The sequence below is a fragment of the Polypterus senegalus genome, chromosome 13 (assembly GCF_016835505.1).
Source record: "Polypterus senegalus isolate Bchr_013 chromosome 13, ASM1683550v1, whole genome shotgun sequence".
NCBI lineage: Eukaryota > Metazoa > Chordata > Cladistia > Polypteriformes > Polypteridae > Polypterus > Polypterus senegalus.
The window spans coordinates 163,560,762-163,576,375 of NC_053166.1; the positions used below are offsets into that span (position 1 = coordinate 163,560,762).

At 50.5% G+C, this 15,614-nt stretch overlaps 1 protein-coding gene across 1 annotated transcript; it reads left to right on the forward strand.

Annotated features, from left to right (window-relative positions):
* The first annotated feature begins 137 nt into the window (after nt 1-137).
* Nucleotides 138-15,581, forward strand: nubp2 (nucleotide binding protein 2 (MinD homolog, E. coli)). Its single transcript, XM_039775095.1, has 7 exons — nt 138-239; nt 2,555-2,673; nt 5,911-6,109; nt 12,598-12,752; nt 13,451-13,561; nt 15,057-15,126; nt 15,361-15,581. Exons 1-7 carry the CDS (start codon nt 224-226, stop codon nt 15,492-15,494), a joined length of 804 nt encoding a protein of 267 aa, XP_039631029.1. The 5' UTR covers nt 138-223; the 3' UTR covers nt 15,495-15,581.
* The last annotated feature ends 33 nt before the right edge of the window (nt 15,582-15,614 follow it).

Genomic DNA, 15,614 nt, shown 5'->3' on the forward strand with positions numbered 1-15,614 from the left:
GCCATGTCTACTTCCCGGTTAGCATCGTCCACTGAGCGGGAGGATGTCACTACAGTCTCTTACACCCGCCCACTCCATGCTATGCTGCTTTTTACTGGACCGCTTATCTTGACGTCACTCCAAGCGCTGCCTGTTTTCCGGGTGCAATCGCAGGGCAATTGGCCCGATCAACTGGTTGTCAAATCCGCCAGCATTTGAGCGGGCAGCAGGCGGAGTCGACGACATGGAGGGGGATGAGGGTAGGTACAGTACTGAGAGTTGGAGGAAGTAGACTGGAATCGGCTTGTAAATTGTTTTTGTTGCGTTGTGTATGCTTCATGTTAATGGAAACTTTAAAGTATTCAACCTTGAATGATACTTTGGTTGTTTTCAGTCACGCCGCACCATCGACATGTGAGGCTGTGTTGGCTTCATCGTTTTCTCGTTCGTCTCTTTTTCATCTGCTACCTAAAGTGTCCCCTGAATAGTCGCGGTAAACAGAAATTGGAAGTACGTGGAGTACAACAGCCAAGACACACAGCGCAAGGCCAGTGTTAACGTGGTCATCTGATCGGCCCATTGTTTGCGGTCGATGATGATGATGACGACGACGTGGTTGCCCTGAGGAGGATCACGCTGGCTTTAAAAGGTGCTGATGCGTGATGTCCTCCTCTGTCCTAATGCGGTGAACTTGCATCTCTCCTCTCGTCCACCCCTCGCTCTCCGCACAAATAGCACGAAGCCATCGTTCGCAGATGAGTGGAGACAAAGAGGCAGCCAACTCGACTTGAAGCCCGCTGCAGGTTTAACGGCCGTTTCCATTCCGCTGGCACAGTTCTAAACGATACATTTTATTTGGGACTGTTTTAATCCAAGAAAGGCACATGTTCTTCCTAATCCCCGAAAATGTCTACTACAGAAATTCTGAAAATAAACAGCCGCAGCCACCTTGAAGACTCCTTACCATGGGACAGTGAAACGGAGGGAGGGACACGACGTGACATTCTCGTGCCTGCTTAACTCAGTTCAGGGTACGGGTGGTCGGAGCCTGGCCTGGCAGCATTTGATTTTTTTCAGTTTAGGCTTTTCGGTAGCACCTTTCAGTTGAGGGTTAGGATGTTTTTAATCAAATCCCAGAACAGGACGGGACTTTTCCAGACTTGCACCTTTTGTCTGTCCTGTTAAGAGTGCACACGTGTGGAGATGCCCTTAGCAGTGACTACTTTAGTTGGCAGTTAGCAATAGAGGGACAGTTTGAGCTTGGGTTGTCCATGTCCCCTCATCAAATGATTCCATAGTTTTCAAAGTGTATTGTCTATCATGGCAGACCCATTCTTGTCATAGAGAGAGAAACAAACAACCAAAAACCCCCAACTTGGTGGAACTCTCATTCACTTAATGTCCCCAATGGAAATGTTCTGTGCGTTCACATGTTAGAGCTTCCTGTCCTTGGCCAATGTCACGTGTGTACCATTCATTGAGCAGTGAGAAGATGAATACTCTACAGGCTTTTGTGTGTGCTAGTGAGTTCAAGGACAAGTTGTATTTTTACAGGTCACTCTTTAGAAGGAGCCTGTAGATTATTTTTACCTTTAAACTTTTAAGTGTGAAAATTCATGTCTTCTATTGATTAGCACTTCAGTCAGACAGCGAGAGCTGCTGTCGGCTTTTTTGTAAATTTCTAACGTGAGACAATCTGATTAATTTCCTGGACTCGGTTAGTGCCTAGTTCCTTATATTGCTGCTATTTCGTAGTTTCCTGTACATTACTTCTACTTCTTCTTCTTCTTTGAATGCATTTCTTGGTGGAAATAACATGTCAATGCGTGACATTGTAGTCTGCTGATTTTCTTTCCACTGCCTTGCCAATTTTTCCATTATAACATTGCTCAGTTTTCATTCCTACTGTGTTCCCTCTTGTGTGAGTGTGACTGATAGAACAAGACCCCAAGCCTTCCTCTTAAACCACATAAGCTGGTGTCCTTATTATCTGAGAGGAAGAGGATGGACAGATTCCCTCGCCGATTGCCTCTGAGAGAGCTCTTTCTCCTGGGTGCCTTGCGATGTCACTTGGGCAAGGTGATTTCACTTCCAGTAACAGAGGCCAAGTGTCCTTCATGTCCGCTTCTCTGCTTTATAACATCTGAAGGGAGCATCGGTGGACGTGGTGGGCGTCTCATTCTGTCTCTGGCCTCCTGAGTCCTGCCACGCACACCTCTGTTGCTTCCCGAGACGAGAAGATGACCAGTTGTGATGACCTCTTGAGTCCTCGTCCTCTCTTATGGTGACTTTTACTGCGCTCGGTGCAGGTTGCTGCAGATGAGTATGTGACCGTTCTCGTACCTTGAAGCGGTGTCCTGTGGTGCGCTGAGCTTTAGCCGTATTTTACAGGCGCAGCCCTCTGCCATGGTGCGCCCAATACGGAGGATGGCCATTGACAGAGGGCACAGCGTAAGCCGTGTACCTAATGTGTTATAACCTTTTGAGGCCAGCGACTCTGCGAATGTGCTGAGGTGTTTGTGTTATTTGGTCATTGTTTTATTTGACATCTTTTCTAATGTGTTTCCTCCCACAGATAAGGACAACCTCTCCTCTGTTAAGCATATTGTGGTTGTGCTGTCAGGGAAGGGAGGTGTTGGCAAAAGTACGGTGACTGTTCAGTTAGCACTGTCTTTGAGGCAGGCTGGCAAGAAGGTAAGTGGCCTCCTTGGTTCTCTTAGAAAGTGTGAGAAAGCAATTGGGTAAAAGGGGTTTGGGGGGATCAAGTCATTAAAGATATGTAAGGGGAGTCAACGTCACAGTGTCTTCACTGTATTAAAAAAAAAATAAAAAAAAACCAGAAAAGATCAGTGCTGTATTTGTGATTAGCCTGTGTGAATTATTTCAGAAGTCTTGAACAGTAATGTTAGGGTGGTACACCCCCATTCCATCCATTAACTAAGTCCACTTAATCCAGCGTCACTGGGGGAAAGCTGGAAGGGATTTTAGGTGACGCGCTAGTCGTTCACAGGCCAGTCTACGCGACCACCTTAGAGTCACAGAACAACATGTCTTTGCTATGTCAGAAGAAAGTGGAGTAGCTGGTGAAAACTCCACACCCACACAACAGAAAGCTTAATAAAGATGGACATAGTGCCACCCAAAGTTGGAAAAACGGTACAGGTGTAGATGAATGAAATAATGAGCAAAGGTGTGTGTTTTAAATTGGATCTGATATTCACAACCAACACATCCTCCCAGAGATATCAGAAGATAGAAAGTGGGAAGGTAGAAGCGTGCTGGACCAGGTGTGGCATAATGATGACACGTAATCTGAGGCGTTGGAGTTCAGAGCTTTCAGAGTAAATCGGTAGAATTGTAGACGTGTCACAATGCCATTAAAGAAGACTGGGGCCAGTTGAGGGACATTCATTTGTCATACTTGGCTGCTGTTCAGAACACTGGCAAGTAGGATTTTGAACATTTTCTGATCGCTTCATCCAGAAAAGACATTGACAAATGAGCAGTAGGAGGATAGTGGCAAGGGATGGAGTCTATCAATGTGCCACAGATGGCAGAAAGATGGCCCAGTATCTCTGACCTTGGGTCCATCCAGGCTACACATCCCTGATATCCTCAAGTGATTCAGCAGAAGTACTTTTGGAGGTGGGAGGTGAACTTGTCGTGACTAACAATACCTACTAGCTGTTCCCAGCATGCTCTCACTACGCTTTGGATGTCCAAGGTCTGTTCATTGGACACTTCGTCAGTCTCCAGTGACAGCTCAGTATCTCTCTTTACTCAAGTGTCCAGAGCATATGGGCACCAATCACAGTGCATGATTGCAAAGTCAATCATTGACCTTTACCTCAAAACCAAGCTCCACAAACGAATGACTTTTTGCTCAAACATGCAGGAAGCATAGAAATCCAATCACAATCCTCTTGGTTTGAGATCATGAAGGCTGTTCCTCCCAATCACTCCTTTCCTGTTATCACCGTCCTCTTCACGTGAGTATTGAAGTCTTTTGCTGTGACCGCAGAGTCAGAAGGGGGCACCCGTTTGAGTGCCAGGTCTACAGCAGTGTGTCTAATAGTTGTTGGGCACATTCACCGTACTCTCATTTCTGTAGATGACAATGTCACTGAAGTGACTCTGTTATGCACTGGCACAAGTGTCGACTGTGTACCTCCTCTTTTCTTTATCCCCCCCAACTCCCCTTGGCCTCTGCTGTCCTCTGGGGTGAGGTTGACACTTCTCAGTCGACGCTCGTCTGTTTCCATGTCCAGTCTTTTTCAGACAGTTGAGCCCGACTATATTTAGGCAGAACTTGTCATCAGCCGCCAGTGAAGCTGCGTACCACGTCACATGAGCTGGCCTCCATTGTCAAGATGTAGAGTATTTGAGCATTGCTCCCCTTCACCCTGCCTGTGTGGCAGCTCCATGCTGCTTATGTGGGCCTATGGGTGTTGTCTGGCGACTCTCACCTGTAGGCTTGGCTCCAAAAGGGTTCTCTTCGGTTTTTGGGTTGTTGTGTGTCCGGAGCATCCATACGAGTAGCAGGTCAGAGTTGGAAGCTCCTGATTCTGAAGTTTGAATTGTCGTTTGGCCAAATCCACACAGCATGGTGGGCCTGTCCTTGAGGGAAGCTTGACCCTTTGCTGTTTTTGGACATCCTCATGTCGGCTTAAACATGCACAAAATTAGGGGGTTTCTTATCGTGCAAGAACATGAAGAGAGAAATCATTCATTTTATTGAACAGAATGCACTGTTGAAATATTTTATTGACAGGTGTTTAAAGTCATTCACTTCCAGTTTTCCACTTTATTCAAAGAAGGCAGCAAGGCTCGTTATTTTAACTCCAATAACTGAGCCATAGAACTACGTAAACCATTACGATGGCCTTCAGTTCCGTTTAGACCCGGATGTTAACGTTCTCCTTTGGCCCCCTTGTTCTCTGCTGAGATTGGCAGCGCTTACTTACACTTCAGCGGGTTTGCTAGGGCTAGGGCGATCTAGTTACACTCCTCACGAGTCAGTCTGCCAAGTGCCATCAGTCTAGAAGGTTGTGTTTGTGTTCAGAGAATTTTGTAAAAGTACTTTTGTGCAAGCGTCGTTTTTTTACGATGGCCGATTATCGTGAGCAACGCGTGGCAGTGAAATTTTGTTTTCTTCTTGAAAAAAGTGTTGCAGAAACGATTGTTATTGAAACGGTATGACAACCCTGAACCACCCACCCTACTCACCACATTTAGCTGCGTGTCATTTCTTTTTGTTCCCTCGGATGACAGGAAGGCGTTTTGCTGACAGCGGACTGTGTTCACAGCCAGTGATTTCTGGAAGTCTTCCTGAGCCCATGCAGTGAGGCCATCCAGTTTTGATTTTCGGCCTTGTCCCTTCTCCAGGCCCTTTTAATGATAATATTATGTGCTGTGGACGATGCGATATTCAAAGTCTTCACACTTTTACAGTATGTGATTCTAAGATTGGGGAGCCTCTGCCCATCTCTGCTTCGGGGAGACTCTGCCTCTCCTTTTATACCCAGTCGCCAATTAACTGCATCAGTTCCAGAATGTTCCTTCAGCTCTTCCTTTTTAGTCCCACTTACTTTCCCAGCTTTTTTAGAGACGTGTTACTGCCCATCAAATTCAAATGAGCTCCTATTTTTCATGTCTCCCTTTCAATGTACAGTATGACATGTTTTCTGTGTTCTCTTATGAATAAAATACGGACCTACGAGATTTGCAGACCCCTGCATTCTTTGTATTTGTAGCATTCATTTTACGCAGCGTTGTGTGCATCTCCTTAATCAAACCTGGTGTTCATGGAGGCAGCGGTGGACGATGCTATCTGAACTGAAGACCAAGCATCTTCACAGTTCAGTGTTTTGGTGGTCCCGCCATCCTCCCTTCACCCTGATGTGCTGTCTGTCTTGTCATTCTTGTTGAAAGGTGGGAATCTTGGACATTGATTTGTGTGGCCCGAGCATCCCTCGTATGCTGAACCTGCAGACCAAGGACGTCCATCAGTGTGATGCGGGCTGGGTTCCTGTATATGCCGACAGAGAGAGGACCATCGCCTTGATGTCCATCGGCTTCCTGCTAGAGAATGTTAATGATGCTGTGGTTTGGAGGGGCCCCAAAAAGACAGGTATGGCACTTTAGGATCATTTCATGTTTTGCTTTCCCAGTGCTGGATGCGTGAAAATGGCGTCCCGTACTTAACTGGTGAACCAGGCAGAAGAAGGTGAGTCTGAAGTGCAGCTTGAATGTCTTGCAGTAAACACGATACGTCTCAGATTAAGGCCCGAGTCCATGAATTTGGAGCCTTCCCGTGCAGCACCGGACACAAGCGAGAAGCTGCATGCCATTCCGTAGCAGCAGGGCACAGTGTGCCAGTCGAAATGGAAGAAGGGCGTAATGGAGCGGGTGTGTCCTGCCTGCCATAATGCGTTGTAGTCGGAGTACCTGCTGTGCCTTGGCGCTGTCACTCCTCCCTGGCATCGCTTGAGTAAACGCCTGTACGGGTCTCTCTTCCAGAATCGTTCCATCTGCTTGGTAAGAAGGTCAGAGGTTTGGGGTTTTCACCTGCCGTATGTAAGAGTTGTCACTTTAACTGCTGTCCCTGACAAGGTGCTTGTAGCTGGAACATGAAAGTTAGAAAATGAATGGAGACGCATCTAGATTGGCCTTGCCAGTGGCTAACTGAGCCAACAAGTTCCCAAAGCTGGCGGGGTACCAGTTTAGTGGCGCAGTGGATGTTTCTTTTATTTTTTTAGGCTGTTTAGCACCTTTCCTTCATTTCCACACGTGGCCTATTAGTGACGTCTTCAAATGCGGGGGGTTTGGTGATGTGCCCCCTGTGCTGTTAGCTGTTCATGCCCAGCACTTTGGCTTTCTTTTGGCAGTGGCCGTATGGCAGCTTCATTAAAGCTTGTGAAAGGTGGATTTAGACAATTTGTGAAAATGTGTGAACTTGATGACAGCCCGCAGTCCCTGCCTCGTACTCTGGGACGCGGTGCCCCTCCACTCTGGCGCGAAACAGCAGCGGCTGGTCAAAACCCCTCTGCACCCTCTCTGTCCTGTGGAAAGTAAGCAGTGGCAGTGAGAAGGCCAGGATGGGGCCATGTCACCAAGGTCTGGCCACCGTAAACGTCACCTGGGCGTGTGGAGTTCAGACAAGTCCAAGACAGGATAGGAAAGGCCGACCTCTGTTGTAGCGATGGAAGTGCTGAGCTCCTCTGACTGCAGAAGAAGGGATGGAACAGGAACAGCGAGACTGGAGACGTAGTTAACAGAGGCCTACAAGAACTTTAACGACGATATGCCAGTGTTCTGGGGCATCTGCCACTACTGACAGCAATTTACTTCAGAAGCGTTCAGCTCCACGTGTCCTCAATTCTGTTGTTGTCTTGTGGTGAATGGTTGGCATGTCAGGAGGTCTCCTTGAGCTTCGTTTTATGCCACCTGCAGCGAATCAGACCCTGTAACAATCAGAATTGTGCTCACCTCTGACCTTCAGATTCTCGCTCTCTTGGGAGAGGGCCCGGGTTTTATTTCATTTTATTTTTTTTTTGTTCTTTATTTTTCCTTGTACAATATCTTGTATTACTGCGGTGGGCTGGTGCCCTGCCCGGGGTTTGTTTCCTGCCTTGCATCCTGTGTTGGCTGGGATTGGCTCCAGCAGACCACACGTGACCCTGTACTTCGGGTATAGCGGGTGGATGACGGATGGATGTCTTGTATTAGAAGTTTGTTAGTTTCCGGCATACCTTTGGGGTCCGCCATTGTACTGCACCCCTGGAGCAACTGCAGGTTAAGGGCCTTGCTCAAGGCCCAGCAGAGTAGGGTCCTCTTTGGCAGTAATGGGGATTAGAACTGGCAACCTTCCAGAGACTGGCGCAGATCCTTGGTCTCTGAGTGTGTGTGTGTGAGTGTGAATGGCATTCAGAAAATACTGCAAAGCCGCGCCTGTATGTACGCTGGTACACTTGGCGTGGCCTTGTGAGTCACTTGGCATTCTAAGGATCAGTCACATTGTAGATGTCCTCACTCCGTGGTCCCTTAAACACCGCTGTCAAGAAAAGGCGAGAGATTTAAGTGTGAATGGCGCTCTACGGTTACACCCCGGCCACATTTGAGGTCTCCCAGTTATTCAGCTGCTTATTAAAGTAACCCTGCGCCATGTCTGCAGTCTTGATGCTTGATGGGGGCACCCTAAGGTCGAGCGTCCACAAGCTGGACATTTCATTTCTAGGCTGAAAGCTTTGCTGGGCACACTGCGTATTTAGTTTTTGTGACGTTCATTTCCAGTTCTTATCAACAACAACAACAACAACATTTATTTCTATAGCACATTTTCATACAAACAGTAGCTCAAAGTGCTTTACATATTAAAGAATAGAAAAATGAAAGACACAATAAGAAAAACAAAATAAATCAACATTAACATCGAATAAGAGTAAGGTTCAATGGCCAGGGGGGACAGAAAAAACAAAAAAACTCCAGACGGCTGGAGAAAAAATCAAATCTGTAGGGATTCCAGACCATGAGACCACCGGCCCAGTCCCCTCTGGGCATTCTACCTAACGTAAATGAACCGTTTTCCTGATATCAAGAAACGCGGCATGATGGGTGAGCAAAAATGTCAAAGCCGAGCTCACGCCAGTTAAGACTTGCGGCTGCTGCAGGTAATTGCTGGGACTTTGCACAGGGTGAGAGTACCGAGATGTCTCCACACGGCCGTCGATGGGCTGTTGTGACGATGACTCGAGCTGCTTGTAGGCTGTGAGGCAGACCGTTCCCTCCTCCTCCTCGGCAGTCACGTCTGCTCCCCTCTGCTATGATGTAATATGCTGACACTGCTGACAAAGATGTTTCTACCAGGTGTCTTGGCACTCGGGCCGCTCCATGCGTGCTGGCTGATGTGTTTAAGGAGTGGCGCTCACCTTGGCTACCTGACACCTCATTAATCATTCAGGACCTCTGAAGGTACCAGTTGAGGCGGCGAGTCGCTCCTTCCAGTTTCTGTCCTGCCTCATGGGCCAGCAGCGCTCGTTAACCGGAGTGTCGTCGGCAGACGCCGTCAGCAGTCACTTCTCGGTGATGTTTGCTCCTCTCCACTCTGGCCTTCGGTCTTGGGGTGAGACGACGGTCCCTCGCTGTTACGAGGGTCTCGGTATGTGGAAGTTGAAAAGACGCCTAAATGGGGGCTCCTCTCGAAGCCGTGCACGCCCACGCCGCTCTGTGTTGGGTTAAGAGAGGCCGATTGTGATGATCACATCTGGGACTGGTCACCCAAAGGGTGGTGGTGGTGGTGGTGGTGGTGCCCGTGTTTGGTCAAGTGACTCAGTCAGTGACTTTAATATTAAACTCCACTTTCTCGGAACATTTCAGTTAGGACAATTGCAGCTCTCCAGGGTTCAGGGCCTCCAGTTGTCTAGAGCGACGCCTGCTGATTGTTCACTAAGTTGTGTTCTCGTGGCCTTGGTGTAAGCGCCCATTTCAGTGCCAGCCCTAGGCCTGCCCTTTGTGCTGCCGGCGGGTACAGACCTGACTCTCATCTGCCATTCCTTTCATGAACACTGCAGCACATGCTCTCCAAACAACGGGAGGATCATCAGTCCGCCGATGGCCCTTCGGAGCGTTTTCAGTCCTGTTTCTTGTGGTGCCACTCTGGAGAGAGCGACAAATGATATGTGAGGGCCACCTGTTACTGGATATGGGCACGGCATTTGACACCGTATGCAGTGACGCCCAGCCTTGCCCAATGCTGAGGACTCTTGGCCTGTTGAGTGGTTCAGTGCCTGTCTGTATTCGTGATGTCGCCCGCCACTCTCTAAATGACAACGTTCACAACGCTGCTGTCTCGTAGCCCAAAGCCATCCAGACTCCTCATAAACAGAGCTGGCAAAGGGATGAGGCGTTTTCTGCCAGCGTGTCTTCCTCTGCCCATTACCTGAACATGAGGGAGTGAGAATGGCGCCACACTTGGCATCAAACTCTCCTGCAAAGGTTTTTGGATCAGAGGCTCCTCACAACGCTAACTTGTGTGACCCTTTAGCGTTGGTGAACTTTTCAGATCCCAGCATGCTCTTCTTTCCAGACTTTATAAATCAAGCTACGTGATTCGTATAAATACTTTGACATCTGTGGTGCTGTGTGTGTTGCACTTACTGTAGTGTTGTGTTTGTTTCTCAGAAGCCCTTTATGATTGTACGACATGTCATGCGTTTTCTAACTGGCGCTCGTGGGGGCTTGGTGCCAGTCTAGGATGCCCAGTGATAGCTAGCTAGAGAGAGAGACTTTATTGAAGTAGCAGTAGCCAAGTCAGATACAAACATCAAGTCCACATCAGGTACGTACGCTGGGGTTGAAATCGTACACGTCCAATGCAGGAAGTGCCAGTGCCAGTGGCAGGTGGCACACAATAATAAAGTGACATGGCTGGTGCTGATATCCATCCATGTCACGTTTGTCCACTAGGCTCGGGCTCAGTCTTCACTCATAAGGCCTCCGCTTATTTGGTGTTGATCCGTGAATTCGCCGTCTCCTAGCAACAGCACTTGGTGCGTCACTTGGCGTCTCCTAAGAGATCTGCATTTGTCTCCTCCGGTGCTTGGCAAGCTTCCTTGGGCCACACAAAATGTTTGTAGAAAGACGTCGATTGGTTTTCGGTGACGTGTCAAAAACAGGAAGTGCCACTTTTAGGTCACAGGAGCCTCCTTGTAATTCATCTGTTAGAAAAGAAACTTGACTGGGGCTCACTTCAGGGTCGCGTCAACCACTGGCACGTGTGGCAAGTGTACAAACGCTGGAGTGAAATCACGTTCATTAAAAGGGGCAGATTGTGCTTTTTGGTTGTTGCACTTTAGCCAATGAAACTCGACTGGCCAGGCTTTCCGAATTCAAAGTGTGCCGCTATGACTCCAACTGTAACCCCTGGGGCTCCAGTGAGACCTCAAGAAGCCACCGTTGTGGCTTAGCAACTCAACATGGAGTGGCAGCGACGACCATAGCTGAAGATTAACAACATCTAAGAAATCATCCAAAAAGTCAAACCAAGTCACCGTGGCATACGGCAGGCCAAAACACAAAGCTAAAAGCGGGCAAAGCCACCCTGAAGGCCACTCACTAAAGAGAACGCAAAAAACTCCAAAGACTGAGAGCCGAATCTGAAGAACCAAACGAGGCCAACGACAGGTGAGCCTCGGCCCCCACTGACTGGCATGCAGATTGGCACAAGTGGCCGGGTGCCCGTGTCCAGGAGTGCCCAGAGGTGGAGCAGTTGCAGGTTCACACACGACATCTGAATCTTTAAGTGGAAAAGCAAAGCCCCCCGTTGAGTTTGTCTGCATCGTCCGTGTCCTCGGCGGTGGGTGGCCCGGTGACTCCTGCTCTGGGCCGTGGTCCTCCGGTCCTGCTGAAGCTGACGGACTTTGTCTGTTGCCCGACTTGCGTTGTCACCAAAGGAGGGCTCCCTCTGCCACCTGTCACCTCGAGTGTGATTTTTGTGACGGTGACGAGGGACTATGACGACCCCCGGAGCTGTGTGCGGACCTGTGTCCCTAGCACAACGTTTCACTCCCACTTATGCCCGTGCAGGGGGCTTCTGTCATTTACTCTCCTAATATAGAAGTGCACTCCAGTCTTGCCAGGCCTACCTGTCCAGGGCGGCGTCACTTTGTCTAAACCCGACTTGTTGATCGGTGCCGTTTTTAAATGAACGACGCAGAAGGCTAAAAGCTTGCTTGGCACATTTGACTGCGTCTGCCCCAACCGCCTCGTCCGCTGGACTCTCGTCGAGAAGTTCAGGCCTCCGCGCTCCGTGAGGACAAAAAGAGTCGCAATGACAGACGGCCGTGACACTGCAGTGCCGGAAGAAAATCGGGTAGACCACCCGCTGACTGCCAAGTATCGCCCATTCTGGTCGGGGTGCTACCTGGGTGACGGAGCCGCTGGGCACAGAAGAGACGGTCAGATATGGACTTTGGAATGGGGTGCTGCCATCGGTGTCCTTTGGCACGGCGTTCGGGCGTCTTCCACCTGGAGAGCTCTGCTTCTGAAGGACATGGGCCACGTAATGCCAATGAGTGACTTTGCTCAGCGCACTTCTTTCTTGAGAGGCCTTTAAAGCCGCTGTGGGCACACACGGGGCGGAGGAGCGGGAGGGTCAGTCAGCCGACACAATCCCACTGCTGCGTTGACGTTCTCCTACTTGGTGGCAGTGACCATGTTTGAGGATGCGAGCCGCTGCTGATGAAGGGAGAGCTCTTCCTCACTTTAAGAAGGTGGGGTGTCAGACTGTTAACTAAACGGGTATGACGTTGCCATGGAGGGTACACAGCGCTGTGTAGTTGGTACAATGCCAGCACTCGTGTCTCCAAGCCTGACGTCATAAAGAGGCCAGCCTGCCAACGCGCTGCCAGTGGAGCCCTCTTCCCAGTACTGTGGCCCCACTGCAGCCCTTTACTGGGCTTTTGCCATCTCGCCTTCACTGCTCATTGCGTTTGGTGCCCGCGTCCCTGATTTTCAGAATTGCCTCTCCGTCCAGCACGGCGACGGGGCTTCTTAAAACGGGAGAGGATCGGAAGTCCCTGCCTGCTCTCACTTTCACTTCTCTTCTCTTGTTGGTTTCAGCTCTGATCAAGCAGTTTATCTCCAGCGTGGCATGGGGTGAGCTGGACTACCTCATCATCGACACACCCCCCGGGACGTCCGATGAGCACCTTGCCATGGTCGAGGGTCTCCAGCGGTACAGCATCGATGGCGCTCTGCTGGTCACCACGCCACAGGTAAACTTGGCGAGAGTGGGCTAGGAAGGGGTGTTTGATTGCTGTGCCACCTCCCTTGGCACAAGCCAAAGTCCTCCTGACACACGTGGCCTTGATCCCCTTTACTTAAGATGGGCCTGAATAACAACACGTAGAGCCTTCTAGAAACTTCAGGGAGCAATGGAGCCGCTGCAGAGCCCCCTTAACTGGGGCCATGTTGCCAGTTTCAAGACGAAGCTCCCCCACTTTAGTGTAAGGATGTCTCCAGCAGGGGGTGCCAGCTGAAGCGATGCCAAGGAGCGCCTTTCCTTTGGCCAGGCACCCTAGTAAGTCCCATTTCACGGTGTCCTCCCGGTCCTCCTCCATCGTGTTTGTGCCACCCTGAAGCAGCTGACGTGGGCGTGCGGTGCTCTCCATTGCTTCTGAACTTTGTGACATGTCACTTGTTTACTTGAGACCTCATTTTTATTAACATTCAGGTAACAAATGCAAGACGAAGGGGATTGTGGCTTGTGGTGGGCTGTAGGGGGTGAAGACATGCGGGGGGGGGGTCTCACAAAGGGGACAGACGATTGGCCTTGGTGAGCCCAGAAAACGTCTGTTAAACTGAAGTAAATACGCCGTCGTGACTCAAGGGCATCACGCCAAGGGGGCGAGCATTCCTGTTACCTGTAGACGTGACCTTCTGATCGTGCTTGTCCTTGGTGTTGTCGTTTCAGGCTGTGTCCACGGGAGACGTCAGGCGGGAGATAACGTTTTGTAGGAAGACGGGGCTGCGCATCCTCGGCATCGTCGAAAATATGAGTGGCTTTGTGTGCCCACACTGCGAGGTAAGTCGGGTTTCCTGTGGGTTCAGAAGCCAAAGTGCACCTCCTCAGAGACAGGGCGTCGGAGTTTGAAGGCCAAGCTTAACAAGACTCGGACGTCCACGTGACGGCCGTGGGTGAGGCCTCAGGTTGCGCCATCTTGTTTTCTACTGTTGAGGAGTCGAAGTTCACGGAGGTGGAGGCTTAATGCTCCTGCTGCTGACAGTTAGTGACCGCTCGTACAGACACGGGTGCAAAGCAGAGCGGCGCCATCAGTCTCCTGCTCATGTCGATCTATAACAACGACACACGAAGAAAGAGGGGCGGCAGAAGGGCCGCTAAACCCGAGGGAGGTCCGCGAGGTCGTCGATGCGCACTGACTTGTGGACTCCTGTCCCGATTCCTGCCGCCTTCATGGCAGGTCAGACGTTGCTCGTCTTGTTCGCCGTTGGTGTTCTATGAATACTCGGCTCATTTTCGTGTTCGTTGGCCCTGAAGTGGCTGCTGGACTCCGTTTCCCAGCTGCCCCGAGGGTATCGCTCTGATTGGACGTCCACAATGGGGACGAGAAAGGCCAGCAAAGGACCCCCCGTTGTTGGTGTTCACCCGTTTGGCTCGTCTGCTCTGTAAGGATGTGGAGGGTCCTGTGCGTGGTGTCGGACCGGCCATCGGCGTGCCCCCCCAGACCGCATCGGGACTCCCAGCTTATTACGGCTCCCCGGCTTGTCATCTCAACGTCTTCCATTCCACTTCATCCTCATTCGAGTTTATCGTTGGGTCAGCTGTTGGCGTTTCGGTGACTTGATTTGCTGTCAAGTCGTCTGTGCGTGTGTGTGTGTGTGCGAGGTGGGCCTTGGTGGGTCCTCGCCGTCCCTCCCCAGTGTGAATCTGAGTGTCACCGGACCCCCTGCACACTACAGCATGTCGTCTGCGCCCGTGCTGTTCTTTACCGATTGTCACTTTTTTGCGCTATAAAGGGAGCAGTGAGGGTGAAGTGGCAGAGACGTTCAGCAGTTAGCAGCCATTTCTGAATGTCCATCCAGATGGAAGCAGTGGCACGGCGGCCAACACCGTTTGACGAGTGCTGAACAAGAAGAAAGGCAAACCTGCAGCCTGGCACTCGCGGAGGCCTGTGTTAGAAGGTGACCCCTGTGACAGTTGGTCAGAGAGGTGACGTGCAGTAAGCAGGCCTCAAGGTGGCAAACCCACAAATCAGGAGCAGCTCCACAACCTGCTGGCCATTCCCCTCATGACTGGTGTGCCCGTTAAAATGTTCTCAGTGGCACATGTGCGACGCCCACAGTGGCTTGCCAGCCTGACTGGCTGCTGCCTTCTCCTTCGGTCTTTACCATCCACCCCTGCACCCCAACCCCCACTAATCGATTTGTGTCATCTTTTGTACCCAACAGTTAACTGGTGGCACAAAGCTCGGGCATCGACTGTCGCATCGTTTTGCCACCATTGATGTGAAGACATGAACTCTGCCCACCGCTAACTCCTGCTTTTCTTATTTTGCCAGGAATGTTCAAATGTCTTCTCTAAAGGAGGAGGAGAAGAGCTGGCAAAAGTCTGTGGGGTGCGCTTTTTGGGTAAGTACGTCCCTCTCGTGGTGCCACTCCACTAAAGTTCATGGTTAGGTCAGGCAGCATGTGGGGTCCTCGTCCTGCGCCTTTGCTTCAGGGACCCCGACGTCCTTAACAAACGAAGACGGCAAAGCCACCTACCGTCCCACAGGCGCTTCACTCCCACCACTGCTGTCCTCGGCAGGAGTCGGTGGTCCGGATGAGGAAATTTGTGTTTTTTTTCCTTCTCTTCCCTCCCAGGTTGTATCCCCCTGGACCCTCACCTGAGCCACAGCTTGGAAGAAGGCAGAGATTTTATTGAGGAATTTCCACAAAGTGCCGCCTTCTCTGCGTTTAAGCAGCTCGCCCAGGCCGTTGAGAGAGGACCACCTTGAGACGGCCGAGCCCCCCACGTTCGCACTTTCCAGTTGTCATTCTGTTTGTGTGCCCACTTAGAAATAAACCCACTTTGGAGTCTTTAAGTGTGTATTTGGTGTCAGCCTTCGGGTTGGGGC

Bases quoted from the DNA above. Each gene is read 5' to 3' on its own strand.
- nubp2 (XM_039775095.1), top strand. The intron at 12,753-13,450 runs GTAAACTTGGCG...TTGTCGTTTCAG, and splicing joins TGCTGGTCACCACGCCACAG to GCTGTGTCCACGGGAGACGT. The intron at 15,127-15,360 runs GTAAGTACGTCC...CTTCCCTCCCAG, and splicing joins CTGTGGGGTGCGCTTTTTGG to GTTGTATCCCCCTGGACCCT.